General features: G+C 34.8%; 1 protein-coding gene across 1 annotated transcript in view; it reads left to right on the forward strand.

The window, feature by feature from the left end:
* XPR1 (xenotropic and polytropic retrovirus receptor 1) overlaps positions 1-13,004 on the forward strand; it is a 255,791-nt gene that overhangs the window by 171,314 nt on the left and 71,473 nt on the right. The window contains exons 4-6 of the mRNA XM_059146831.1: positions 6,626-6,849; positions 9,494-9,643; positions 9,899-9,982. Of these exons, the coding sequence (XP_059002814.1) occupies positions 6,626-6,849; positions 9,494-9,643; positions 9,899-9,982 (458 nt within the window). The remainder of the gene's footprint in view (positions 1-6,625; positions 6,850-9,493; positions 9,644-9,898; positions 9,983-13,004) is intronic.

Below are 13,004 nucleotides of genomic sequence, written 5' to 3' on the forward strand. Positions count from 1 at the left end.
TTGGCTATTCGAGGTCTTTTCTGGTTCCATATAAATTTTAGCATTATTTGTTCCATTTCTTTGAAAAAGATGGATGGTACTTTGATAGGAATTGCATTAAATGTGTAGATTGCTTTAGGTAGCATAGACATTTTCACAATATTTATTCTTCCAATCCAGGAGCATGGAACATTTTTCCATTTCTTTGTGTCTTCCTCAGTTTCTTTCATGAGTACTTTATAGTTTTCTGAGTATAGATTCTGTGTCTCTTTGGTTAGGTTTATTCCTAGGTATCTTATGGTTTTGGATGCAATTGTAAATGGGATTGACTCCTTAATATCTCTTTCTTCTGTCTTGCTGTTGGTGTAGAGAAATGCAACTGATTTCTGTGCATTGATTTTATATCCTGACACTTTACTGAATTCCTGTATAAGTTCTAGCAGTTTTGGAGTGGAGTCTTTTGGGTTTTCCACATATAGTATCATATCATCTGCGAAGAGAGATAATTTGACTTCTTCTTTGCCGATTTGGATGCCTTTAATTTGCTTTTGTTGTCTGATTGCTGAGGCTAGGACCTCTAGTACGATGTTGAATAGCAGTGGTGATAATGGACATCCCTGCCGTGTTCCTGACCTTAGCGGAAAAGCTTTCAGTTTTGCACTATTGGGTATTTACCCTAAAGATACAAATGTAGTGATCCAAAGGGGCACATGCACCCGAATGTTTATAGCAGCAATGTCCACAATAGCCAAACTATGGAAAGAACCTAGATGTCCATCAACAGATGAATGGGTCAAGAAGACGTGGTATATATACACAATGGAATACTATGCAGCCATCAAAAGAAATGAAATCTTGCCATTTGCAACAACATGGATGGAACTAGAGCGTATCATGCTTAGCGAAATAAGTCAAGCAGAGAAAGACAACTATCATATGATCTCCCTGATATGAGGAAGTGGTGATGCAACATGGAGGCTTAAGTGGGTAGAAGAAGAATAAATGAAACAAGATGGGATTGGGAGGGAGACAAACCATAAGTGACTCTTAATCTCACAAAACAAACTGAGGGTTGCCGGGGGGAGGGGGTTTGGGAGAAGGGGTTGGGATTATGGACATTGGGGAGGGCATGTGATTTGGTGAGTGCTGTGAAGTGTGTAAACCTGGTGATTCACAGACCTGTACCCCTGGGGATAAAAATATATGTTTATAAAAAATAAAAATATATGTTTATAAAAAAAAAAAAGAAATTGAAATTTATTGTCAAAATAGGTTCTCATCAGCATTTATAAAATTACCTAGAAATGTTCATTTTTATTTTTTGTAAGTATATTTGTAGATTTTAGTTCATAGGCCAAAGTACATTCTTATGTATACACATTTACCTTTTTCCAGGTTCCGTGCTGTCCCCAAATGTTTGAGATTTTTGGATATCTGACTCTAGAAAACTGAGCTGTCGTTGAAACATAGTTTGGACCCTTGGTGTCAAAAGCAGTGTTTCTCAGTGTTTCTTTTTAAACTTGTTGATAAGTGTTAAATGCTTTTGCTAAGTATAAAAATCTCACACCATAAGTTTTGGAATATTGAATTTTTTTTTTCCCCCAAATTACATGCTTTTACTCCCCTCCTACCAACCAGAGATTTTCCCTCACATGCTCCTCTAGATAGCCTTGTCCTTAAGGAAGAAGATAGTTCCAAAAAAAGTAACACTACCCCTGGTAATGATTTCTCCTCTATTTCTGTATGGGAACTTGGATTACTAGAGAATTTTTTCCTACATATTCATTAAGTCAGTCAGTCATTCAGGAAACATGGGTTGAGCCTACCATATACAAGTTCTTATAACTACAAAAATGGTGATGATAATCCACACAAAAGTTTATAGGTGAATGTTAATAGCATAATTTATATAGTGCAAAAATTAGAAACAATTCAGATGTCTGTCAGCTCATGAATATTTAAACAAAATGTGTATCCACCCAACAAAGTATAATTCAGCAATAAAAGGACCAACTACTGATACGTGATACATAGTGGATGAACCTCAAAATCATGCTAAGAAGGCAGGCAGATGCAAAAGACCGCATACTGTATGACTCCTTTATAAGAGTGTTCAGAAAAGGCAAATGTGTAGAAACAAGAGAACAGATCATTGGTTCCCTGGGGCTGTGAGGTGGGAGTGAGGATTGACAGCCAGTGGCCCTGACAGAAGTGTATGGGATGTTGGAAATGTTCTAAAATTGGAGGATGCTGATGAGTGTACAACTCTACAAATTTACTAAAAATTAACAAACTATGTTTACCATGGGTGAACGCTATGCTAAGTATACCTGAAAAAGCTATTAAAAAATTTTTCACCATTAAAAAATGAAGATTTTTTTGCCCTCAGAGAGAAGTATTGGTTCAGAGAGCTCTCAACAGTCAATGAAACAAACATATAGACAAAGAATTACATTCAGTGTGCTTTGTATGTGTGTTTGTGACCTCATGAGTGTCCAATGAAGGGAGTTTCAAGGTGTGGCTGAGTTTTTAGGCTAGAAAGACTTTACATAGAAAATGATATTTGAGATTAGCTTTGTAAAAGGAGTTTGCCAGATGGGGGGGTATTTGTTTCCTGTCTTACTGCTTTCACGTAGGAAGTAGTGGTTCTTTCTTTCCGTTTTTTGGACTTCTTTCATTTTTAATATCCATAAAAATAGTTACAAAATATACGTATTGACAACTGGCTAAGGAAGGTAAACAAATAGCAAATTCATATATTAGATCAATAAAAGTTGATCATTCATATTATTTTCTAGCTTTTGTGTCTTGCTAATTACCTAAGGTTTCTAATTAGCAAAGTAATTTCTAGTTGACCTTGGATAAATTATCACATTCTTTCATTAAATATATGTTTGTATTTGTGTATATTATTTTTTCAAATGGCTTTTAAGTAGTCAGACATAAATAGTCAAGTTGTTAACAGAGAAGAAGTGTTAAATATATCTTTTGGTCTAGGAGCATCATGAAAAGTTGTTAACAGAGTTGAAGTGTTAAATATATCTTTTGGTCTAGGAGCATCATGAAAAAAGTACACAATCACTAAGTGCACTGTGAACTAAGAAAGAACCAAAAAGTTCTACATTGATTTTGATCAGAAGGACAGTAAAATGAACAATTTTGCAATAGAATTGCTTAACTTTTATAAAAAGAACATCCAAGGGGCGCCTGGGTGGCTCAGTGGGTTAAAGCCTCTGCCTTTATCTCGGGTCATGATCCCAGGGTCCTGGGATCGAACCCCACATCGGGCTTCCTGCTCAGCGGTGAGCCTGTCACTCTCTGCCTGCCTCTTTGCCTACTTGTGATCTCTCTCTGTCAAATAAATAAATAAAATCTTTAAAAAAAAAAAACAACTTCCAAGATTCATTTTGCCTTTTCAGTGTTAGATTTGAAAATAGGTGAATTGTTCTCTTTCTTATAATATGGAAGACTAGGAAGAAATTCTGAATACCTCTCACTATAAAACAGTAAAATGCTACCTAAAATATGCAGAATTATTAGATACAAAATAAAATACATGGTTAAGATAGCTAAAGACCTGAAAAAAGTATCAAAACTATGCACAAAAAAGAAACTATCAAAATTGACTTTTTGAAATAACCAATTAGGGGGACATCTGGGTGACGTAGTGGGTTAAGTGTCTGCTCAGGTCATGGTCTCAGGGTCCTGGGATCAGCTGGCGCCATGCTCCCTGCTCAGAGGAGGGAGTCCACTTCTCCCTCTTCCCCCACTTGTGCTCTCTCACTTGGTCTCTCAAATAAATAAAATCTTAAAAATAGCCAACTAGAACTTTTCAAATGAAAATATAATCACTGAAATTAATATCTTAACTACTTAAACCTGAGAATTAGGTAGAGATTAAGAGAAAGTTTATACACTTGAACATAGAGCTGGAGTAGTTACCCAGAGTGCAACAAAAAGAGAAAGAGAGGAAATATAAGCTATGAAAAGAGCAACAAGTTTAAGTGGCCATAGTTGGTGTCTGTGATTTGCTTTTTCCACTAGCTGTTTCCTATTTCCTTTGCCCTCAGCCTTTCGGAAGCCCAACTGGCTGGGGTTCTTTACTAGATGGGATGACCCAAACTTTAATTACTGAAGAGTCTGAATCCTTAATAATTCTTTTCTTTGATTTTTAGAGTTTTCCATTAACTTTCATTACTTGTCATGGAAAAACTAGGTTGTGTTCCAGAGAGTCTCCTGGGTTATGGACACAGTCCTCCTTACTCCTACTGTGTATCAAAAACTCACTTTCCCCTTGGTAATTAAGATCAATAACTAACCAGTAAGTAACTTTTTTGCCTACTAGTTCAGTGGTATGATGAGTACAAAATGGCATGACTGCCAGATGGCAGTCTCATGTTCCAGTGCAGTAGAATCATTGTTGTATTCCTCTGAAAGAAGTATTTTCCACTAAGAACTAAACAATAGGCAGAGTTCAAGTTGCAAATCGGAAAGCAAGAATTAAGTGAGTGTTTTTTGGTTATAGTAGGGAGAGGAGCCACTCCCACTTTGATCCCTTGAATAGACTCTGTATTTGGCTATGTTTGTAAAAGCACCAATAAATATAATGGTCTTAATTCTGCATCCTATAAAACAGAACCCAGTTCTTACAAATTGTTGTCTCCCAACACACTTTGTTAAGTCTCTCTTTAGGCCAGCAATTTCTGGATAGGTGGTAAGATCTTATTATTCCATGGATATCCTTATTGCTTTACAACCTTTCCTGGGAAATGAGTTTCCTGATCAGAAACAAAGCTGTGTAGAATACCATGAAAATGGATAAGGCTTCCAGTCGATAGTGGTGCTAGCCAGGAACATTATGAGCAGGGAATGTACAACCATATCAAGAATACATTTATTCCAAAGAGGACAGATCTCTGCCCCCTGCATAAAAGAAGACATCTCATTCACCCTGCCACTAGGTGGCTGACCAGCATTAGTAGGGAACGGTGCCATTTCTGGGGCTCAGAGACCATGCAGGTGTCTGTTGCCAGATGAGAAGCTGCATTATTAGTTACATAGCTGCAAAGCAGGTGCTACAGACTCTGTTATTTGTTCCAGTGGTGATACCGCATCTAGAAAAATAGCTGCCATCAGAGTGACCACTATGCTATAAATTTACTACTATTAAATTTACTGTAAATCTGCTATTAAATTTAAATTTACTATAATCCACAGTCATTTTTCAAGATCCATCTAATTTCTGCACAGACTAATCAGATAAATTAAATGGGGATGTGATAGATATCAACATCCCTGAATCTTTCAAGTCTCTGGTGATGGCACTAACCTCTGGAGTTCCCCTAGGGATGTGCTTTTGCTTCTTGGTTATTATCTTGATAGGGAGAAGTTCTAGAAACTTCCATTAGTCCTTCTTAAAATAATAGCTCATACATCTGGGTCACAGTCAATATGGAGATTTCTACAAGTGATCTGGTGTCTCTACTCCAATTATACATTCTGGAACAGAGAAAGCAATCATATTGTGAGTCTGGGGACCAACTGGGCTAATATTTCATCTGTCACCTGAACACTATAGACCTCCATTTGACTGCTGAACCAAGTGGCATTTGGAGTCTTCAGAAGTTTGAATCAGTTCAGAAGTACACAGAAGGGATAATTCTGGTGGATTCCAAGAACCCTTCCTCCATAGTGTGTTCTCTGCCTTCTCCCAGTTACTCAAACATCTACCTAGGTGTTGTTATGAAGGGATTTTTGCAGCTGTAAGGTCCCAAATCAGTTGACTTTAAGAATGAGAGATTATCCCAGGTGAGCCTGATCTACTCACATGAGCCCTGAACTGTTCCGGAGGAGAGATTCAAATCATGAATATTAACAAGGTTGTACAACCATCACCATTATATAATTCTAGAACATTTCCATCACCTCCAGAAGACTCCATACCCATTAGCAGTCACTCCCCATTCTTAGTGCCTCCTAGACCCTGGCAACCACTAATCTTTCTGTCTCTGGATTTCCCTGTTCTGGACATTTCATATAAATGGAATAATAATAAGATAATATGCAGCATTTTGTGTCCGGCTTCTTTCACTTACCATGATTTATTTACAATTCATTCATGTTATAGTATGTACCAGTACTTCATTCTTTTTTATGAATTTAGGTTGTATCTTTTTTATGAATTTAGATTGTATTCCACTATTGTGATTACAAATTCATGAATATGTACAAGTTTTTCCGTGAACATATATACCTAAGAGTCAAATTGCTGGATCTTACTGTAACTAACTCTGTGGTTAACTTTTTGAGAATTGACAAACTGTTTTCCAAATTATAATGTGGTTGTACCATTTTGCATTCTCACTTTTGTGGCTTTTTAGATTCTCTGTCTTCATCTGTAAAAACCAAGGGTAAACTTGAGGTTTTGCAGGGAGGGAAACGTGGGAGCGAAAGGTAGAATGAAATGGTAGACTAAAACACTTTGTTCCTATCCAGTACTAAATATTATATGTAACATGTAACATTTTTTTTCCTAGAAATTTTAGGGAAACAGGCCAGAATAAACAGTAACTAATCAAAAGTCAGTGAGAACTTTACCAGTTTTTTTTTATCTTGATGATTTGAAATTGTTTTTTTGTTTTTATAGAAAAGCTTGCAGAGGCTCAGCGCAGGTTTGCTACACTTCAGAATGAGCTTCAGTCATCACTGGATGCACAGAAAGAGAGCACTGGCGTTACTACACTGCGACAGCGCAGGAAGCCAGTCTTCCATTTGTCCCATGAGGAACGTGTCCAGCATAGGAATATTAAAGACCTTAAACTGGCCTTCAGTGAGTTCTACCTCAGTCTTATCCTGCTGCAGAACTATCAGGTACTTAGAGTCTTATCCTGGAGAATGGAACCTTCAAATAATTGAGAAGTTTGGAATTAACCTTGAACAATACTAATGGGCCAATCTAAAAAGGAAAATCTCTAGCATGTCGTTATTTTTTAGGTTCTTAATATGATGTCAGATGTTCTTACTGGCTAAAAACCACATATCAAAGGTAGCAAAATAGTGTTAATAAGACTTCTATTGTTGAATATCAGTTTTCTAAAACCTTTTTTACAGTATGCACGAGTAACCCTTGATTCATGGTTTACTTCCTATTTTTAGAGGCATCTCTAGCAGTATGTAGAAATAAGAAATTATGTATGTCCATCCAGCCACTGCTGTCTATGTAAGAGCTTTACATTCCTCCAAGCCTATAACAAAATTTCCACAAAGACAATTAGACAGTTAATTTTCCTGAAACTAACACTAGTAATATAAAAGATACTAACTTTACAGCTTTGCCACTGAGAATCCTTCCATTGTATAATCCACATACTATAATATAACTTTATTAAAATCTGTATGGAATTACTGGGTCTATTTTATACATGAGACTAATATAACACTGTATATTAACTACATTAGAATGAAAATAAAATTTTTTAAGAAAGTAAAAAAAAATGTCTTCTGAAAGAAATGAGGTCACAACAGGCAAGTATAGAGACTGGATATCTAGGCTATTGTGATGTGTCACTTAACATTTTTAAAATCCAATCTGAAAAGCTGAATTATCATGTACATTAAATTATGGAAACAGAAGGCATTTCTAATTCATTTCTTTTTTTTTTTTTCTCTCTAATTCATTTCTAATCCTTTACATGTTTGTTTACATATTTAAATCTACGATGAATTTATTGAAAAACAGGTTATTTGTTCAGTAATAAACTTTTAAATAGGCAGAAGCATCTGATCTTTAAAGAGACCTTATATACTATTCTTTTTCCATTTTATTATTGTGATTAGTACTGCTAATCAGTGGTTATATAAAACATATAAAAAATAAAAGGTTATACAATGAAAGTATTCTAAGGGTAAATATTGGAGTTTTAAAATAAAAAGTCATTATAATCTCATATCTGCAGTAATCTAAGTTGTTAATGCATGTACTTATTTCCCTTTCTTTCCCTGTCATAATTCTACCTTCTTTGGTAATTTAATATATTATCATTCAAAGAAGAATCCTGTTGGAAAATAATTTTAGAAGAATAGTAAAGTATACAATGAGAAATTCCTTTCCTTTGAAATTTATCTGTAGCTTTACAATTTATATTTAAAAAGAAGTAAAAATACATTTCTTCTTTCTTATAATGCTATAAAACATTAACATTTCATATTTCATTGATTATGCTTGTGTGTTTCAGAGAAATACCCTTGTTAAATTTTTTTTATTAACTTTCCCAGAAGCGTTTACTTGGGGTCACTATAACAAGCTCCTTGGGAAAACAAAAATAATTGTTAATTATAAAGGTTCTTTTCTATTCTCTATTCTTTAAGGCTGGCTGTTTTGTAAGAATATGTATTGAGAGTGAAGAGAATGGAAAATTAATTGAAAGTAGTCTCTAAATCACAGTGTATGCACCCCTAGGAGAATTTAATATGATTTCTTAAATTATGAGACAGAAATGATAAAAAAACAAATTAGCAAGCAAGCAAAGTCTAATTTGGAGTAAATGCTTAATTTGTTTACTGATAGGGATATGTGATCAATAAATTTGGGAGGTCTCTGGTTTAAAGAACTATACAAATCTACAGTTTCTTGCTTTTTTGCATGTATCAAAGAATAACAATTTGAGAATGTAGAAAAGTATAGTATTTTGATATCATAGAAATGGAGGAAGAGTGCAAGCTCCTCTCCATTATCAGCCAAACCCTGTATGTATGATAAGTGTTACTCTTTTTGCACTCCCATCTCCAAACTGAGAATGGATGGAAGCAAAATGAAATTAAAAGAAACAGATGATCTTCCATTTTCTATGCTGGTTCATACATGCTTACATAATGGGGGGAAATACATAGCAATACCAGGACTGGTATATATATATATTTAGTGTATGATAAATCCAAAATATTTTTCTGATTGTATCCTTTTGATCATGAAGCAAAATAATACTAATTAACCTTTTTGAGAATAATTGAAAGACTTTTCCGTAAGAAAATGGAAATAAAAATGTTTTGATTTTAAGACTTCCATTAATTTACTTGAAGTAGAAATCATAGGGTTCATAATTTAGGGTTTCTTTTGTTACTGGTGGCATACTACCTTGAAATAAATAGATAGGATAAGAAGAATCTTTTTTTTTTTTTTTTTTTTGAGAGAGAATGTGGTAGGGAAGGGCAGTAGGAGAAGGAGAGAGAGAGTCTCAAGCAGACTCCTCATTGGGCGTGGAGCCTAATGTGGGGCTCGGTCTCACTACCCTGAGATCAATACCTGAGCTGAAACCAAGAATCAGTTGCTTAACCAACCGACCCAAGGAAGAAGAGTCTTATCCTTTTGGTAGTAAATGCTTATATGAAAGCATTTACCATTTGCCATTTCCCTTAGTACTCAGTCATCAGTCAGCTCATCAATGCATAGTGCTTATTATTTTTCTTCATTTATGATGGTGGAAATTATAGTGGTTTTTCTCATTTCTTTCTGTAGAATCTGAATTTTACAGGGTTTCGAAAAATCCTCAAAAAGCATGACAAAATCTTGGAAACTTCTCGTGGAGCAGATTGGCGAGTGGCTCATGTTGAAGTGGCCCCATTTTACACGTGCAAGAAAATCAACCAGCTCATCTCTGAAACTGAAGTATAGTAATCTTACTTATGTACTACCTATTTTCAATAGCATTAATGTCCTATTTTTAATGAAATAATTCTTCATCTGTAGTCTCCTTTTGTAATTTGTTGCTAGCTTTGAATACTATGTTCTTTACTCATGAGTTTTGTCTTTTGCTTTGTCAGTATACATTCACCAAGAAGTTATCAGAATACCATGTATATAAATGGTTCAGAATTATTTATGTATTACTCAAGATTAGTATAATTGAATGTGTCTTTCTAGGCTGTAGTGACTAATGAACTTGAAGATGGTGACCGACAAAAAGCTATGAAGCGTTTACGTGTCCCTCCTTTGGGAGCTGCTCAGGTTAGTATTTCTTTCAGTTGTTTGGTTTTGCCTATTTAATCAACACAATCTGTTTAGTTGATAAAATATACTAGTTTCATTACTTTCAAAAATATGTCAGGGGCGCCTGGGTGGTTTGTTTAGTTAAGCGTCCAGCTCATGATTTTGACTTAGGTCATGATCTCAGGGTTGTGAGATTGAGCCCCATATCCCGCTTTGTTCTGGGTGTGGAGTGTGCTTAAGATTCTCTCTCTCCCTCTCCCTTTGCCTTCCAACCCTGCTCTCTCTCCTTAAAAAAAATAAAAAGAAAAGAAACAGCCAAATTTTAAAAGTAGTTATTACTATTGTTATTTTGTTTTTAAAAAATTCCATGCCAGGTCTTACTTCATGATGAATTGTAGTGTCTTCCCACCTTTCTCTTCTTACGCTATATTCCTTCTCTTGTGACATGCTAACTTCTTGGCCTCCTCAAATTATAAAGATGAGATACTTAATTCATGTTATAGTCACCAAATGATTGTGATTAGGTATTTAATGATATGGGGTGGGAAGATTCAAGTATGCTGGGCTACTTACAAAACTTCATCCAAAATGCCACAGTTACATCAAAAAACAAACAAACAAAAAACTATTTAGTGACATCCACACAGTAATTATACTAGAAACATTAAGGTGACATATTCTGTTTCATAAAATAAGTCTCAGTAAACTTAAAAGGATTTAAATCATAGAATAAGTTCTCTGAGCACAGTGGAATGGAAATCAATAACAAAAAGAGCTTCCTTATTCTAATAAAAGGCATTTATGAAAAAACCTATAACTAATATCAGACTTAATAGCGAAACTCTGAATACCTTCTCCCTAACTAGGGACGAAAGGAGGATATTCCTTCTAACCACTTTTATTCAGCATTGTACCACAGATTCTAGCCAGTGCATTAGGGTAGGAAAAAGAAATAAAAGGTATTCAGGTTAGAAACAAAGAACTAAAACTCTGGTGGAGGTTTTGCTGATGACATGCTAACTTATATAGAAAAATCCAGTGAATTATTAGAATAGCTGCTAGAACTAATAAGTGAGTTTAACATGGTTGCAGACTATAACGCCATAAATAAACTGCATTTCTATGTGCCATTCAGAACAATTAAAAAAAAAAAAGGTGTCTAGGTGGCTCAGGTCATGATTCTGGAGTCCCAGGATTGAGTCCCACATCAGGCTACCTGCTCAGCAGGTAGTCTGCTTCTCCCTCTGTGCTTTACCCTGCTTGTGCTCTGTATTGCTCTTTCTCTCTCTCTCTCTCAAATAAATTTAAAAAAAAATTTTTTTTATATTTTTAATTTTTTTTTTTTTTTTAGGGATTTTATTTATTTACTTTGACAGAGAGAGAGCACAGCAGGGGGAGCAGCAGAGGAAGGGAGAGAAGCAGGCTTCCTGCTGACCAGGGAGCCTGGTGCAGGACTCAGTCCCAGGACCCTGGGATCATGACCTGAGCCAAAGGCAAACACCTAATTAACTGAGCCACTCAGGCACCCCAGAATAAAACATTTTTTAATGCTATTTATAATTGAAATATGTAGGAATAGATCTGACAAAAGATGTATAAGATCTTTACATTGAAAACTATAAAATATTGCGGAGAGAAATTAAAAGAGACAGATGCATGAGAGATATATCATATTCATGAATTAGAAAACCCAGTACTTCAAAGTTATCATTTCTTCCTAAATTGATCCATAGATAGAATACAGTCCAGCTCAAAATCTCAACAGGGCTTTATATTTATTATACATGTTTATAACTGGTTAGCAAATTTAAATATTTTATATAGAGTTAAAAAGGACCAAGAAAAAACAAAAAAACTTCACAACAACTTAGTTGAAAGATTGACACTACCTTGTATCAAACTTACTAAAACTACAGTAATCAAGACAGTGTGGTATTAATGTCAAGAAAAGTAATAGGTGAGTGAAGCAGAATAAAAAGTCCAAAAGTAGACCAATAAATATATGGTCAATTAATTTAATGTAAAGACAGTTCAGGGAAAAGGGTAGTCTTTTCAACAAATGGTGCTGGAGCAATTGACTTCCATGTGCAAAGAAAAGAAAACAACTTCCACACATCTTTCACATCATACAGAAAGTTAATTTTAGGTATACCATAGACTTAAGTGAAAACCTAAAAGTACACATTTTTGAAGAAAATACAGGAAAAAGTCCATCATGATGACTGGTTTATGCAAAGATTTCTAAGAAATAAAACCAGAAACTCCTCATCAAAATTTAGAACTTCTGCTCTTCAGAAGACAATAGTAAGAGGGTGAAAAGAAAAGTAACAGACTAGGAAAGAAATAGAACAGATAAAATATATAAATATAAGAACTTCAGTACTCAAAAATAAGAAAACAACCAGCTTAAAAGTGGGCAAGAGATCTAAACAATCAAAGAGGTATGTGTAGCAAGTAAACATGTGAATGTTCAGTATCTTTAGTCATAGGGAATGTTCATGTGAATTTAGTCATGTGAATGTTCAGTATCTTTAGTCATAAAGATAAAAATCTTTAAAAAACAATAACAAAAACATGGATGTATGGAACAATATGGGTACATCTTAAAATAATTACACTGAGGGAAAGAAACCAGACCAAAAGAGTATATACTATATGATGCTGTTTACCTAAAACTCTGGAAAATGCAAACTGTGTAATGACAGTAGATCCATGGTTTTCTGGGAGGTGGAATAGGGTGTGGTGAGCAGTAAAGTGTTACAGAAGGGCATAAGGAATCTCTTGTGGGGGGCAATAGATAAGTTCATTCTCTTGATTATGGTAATAATTTCCTAAGTGTTTAACATATATCAAAACATCAAATTGTATGCTCTAAATATGTGCAGTTTAGTGTGAGTTCTATTTATTAAAACTATTAAAAAGTAAGAAAATCTTGAAAAATTAAAGTATTTGTAAATGCAAAAAGAACTGGTGAAGCTGAGAAAACATGGAAATGGTTATCCTTGATGAGGAGGAAAGGTTTATGGATCTGGAATGGATA

The sequence above is a fragment of the Mustela lutreola genome, chromosome 14 (genome assembly GCF_030435805.1).
Source record: "Mustela lutreola isolate mMusLut2 chromosome 14, mMusLut2.pri, whole genome shotgun sequence".
NCBI classification, from domain to species: domain Eukaryota; kingdom Metazoa; phylum Chordata; class Mammalia; order Carnivora; family Mustelidae; genus Mustela; species Mustela lutreola.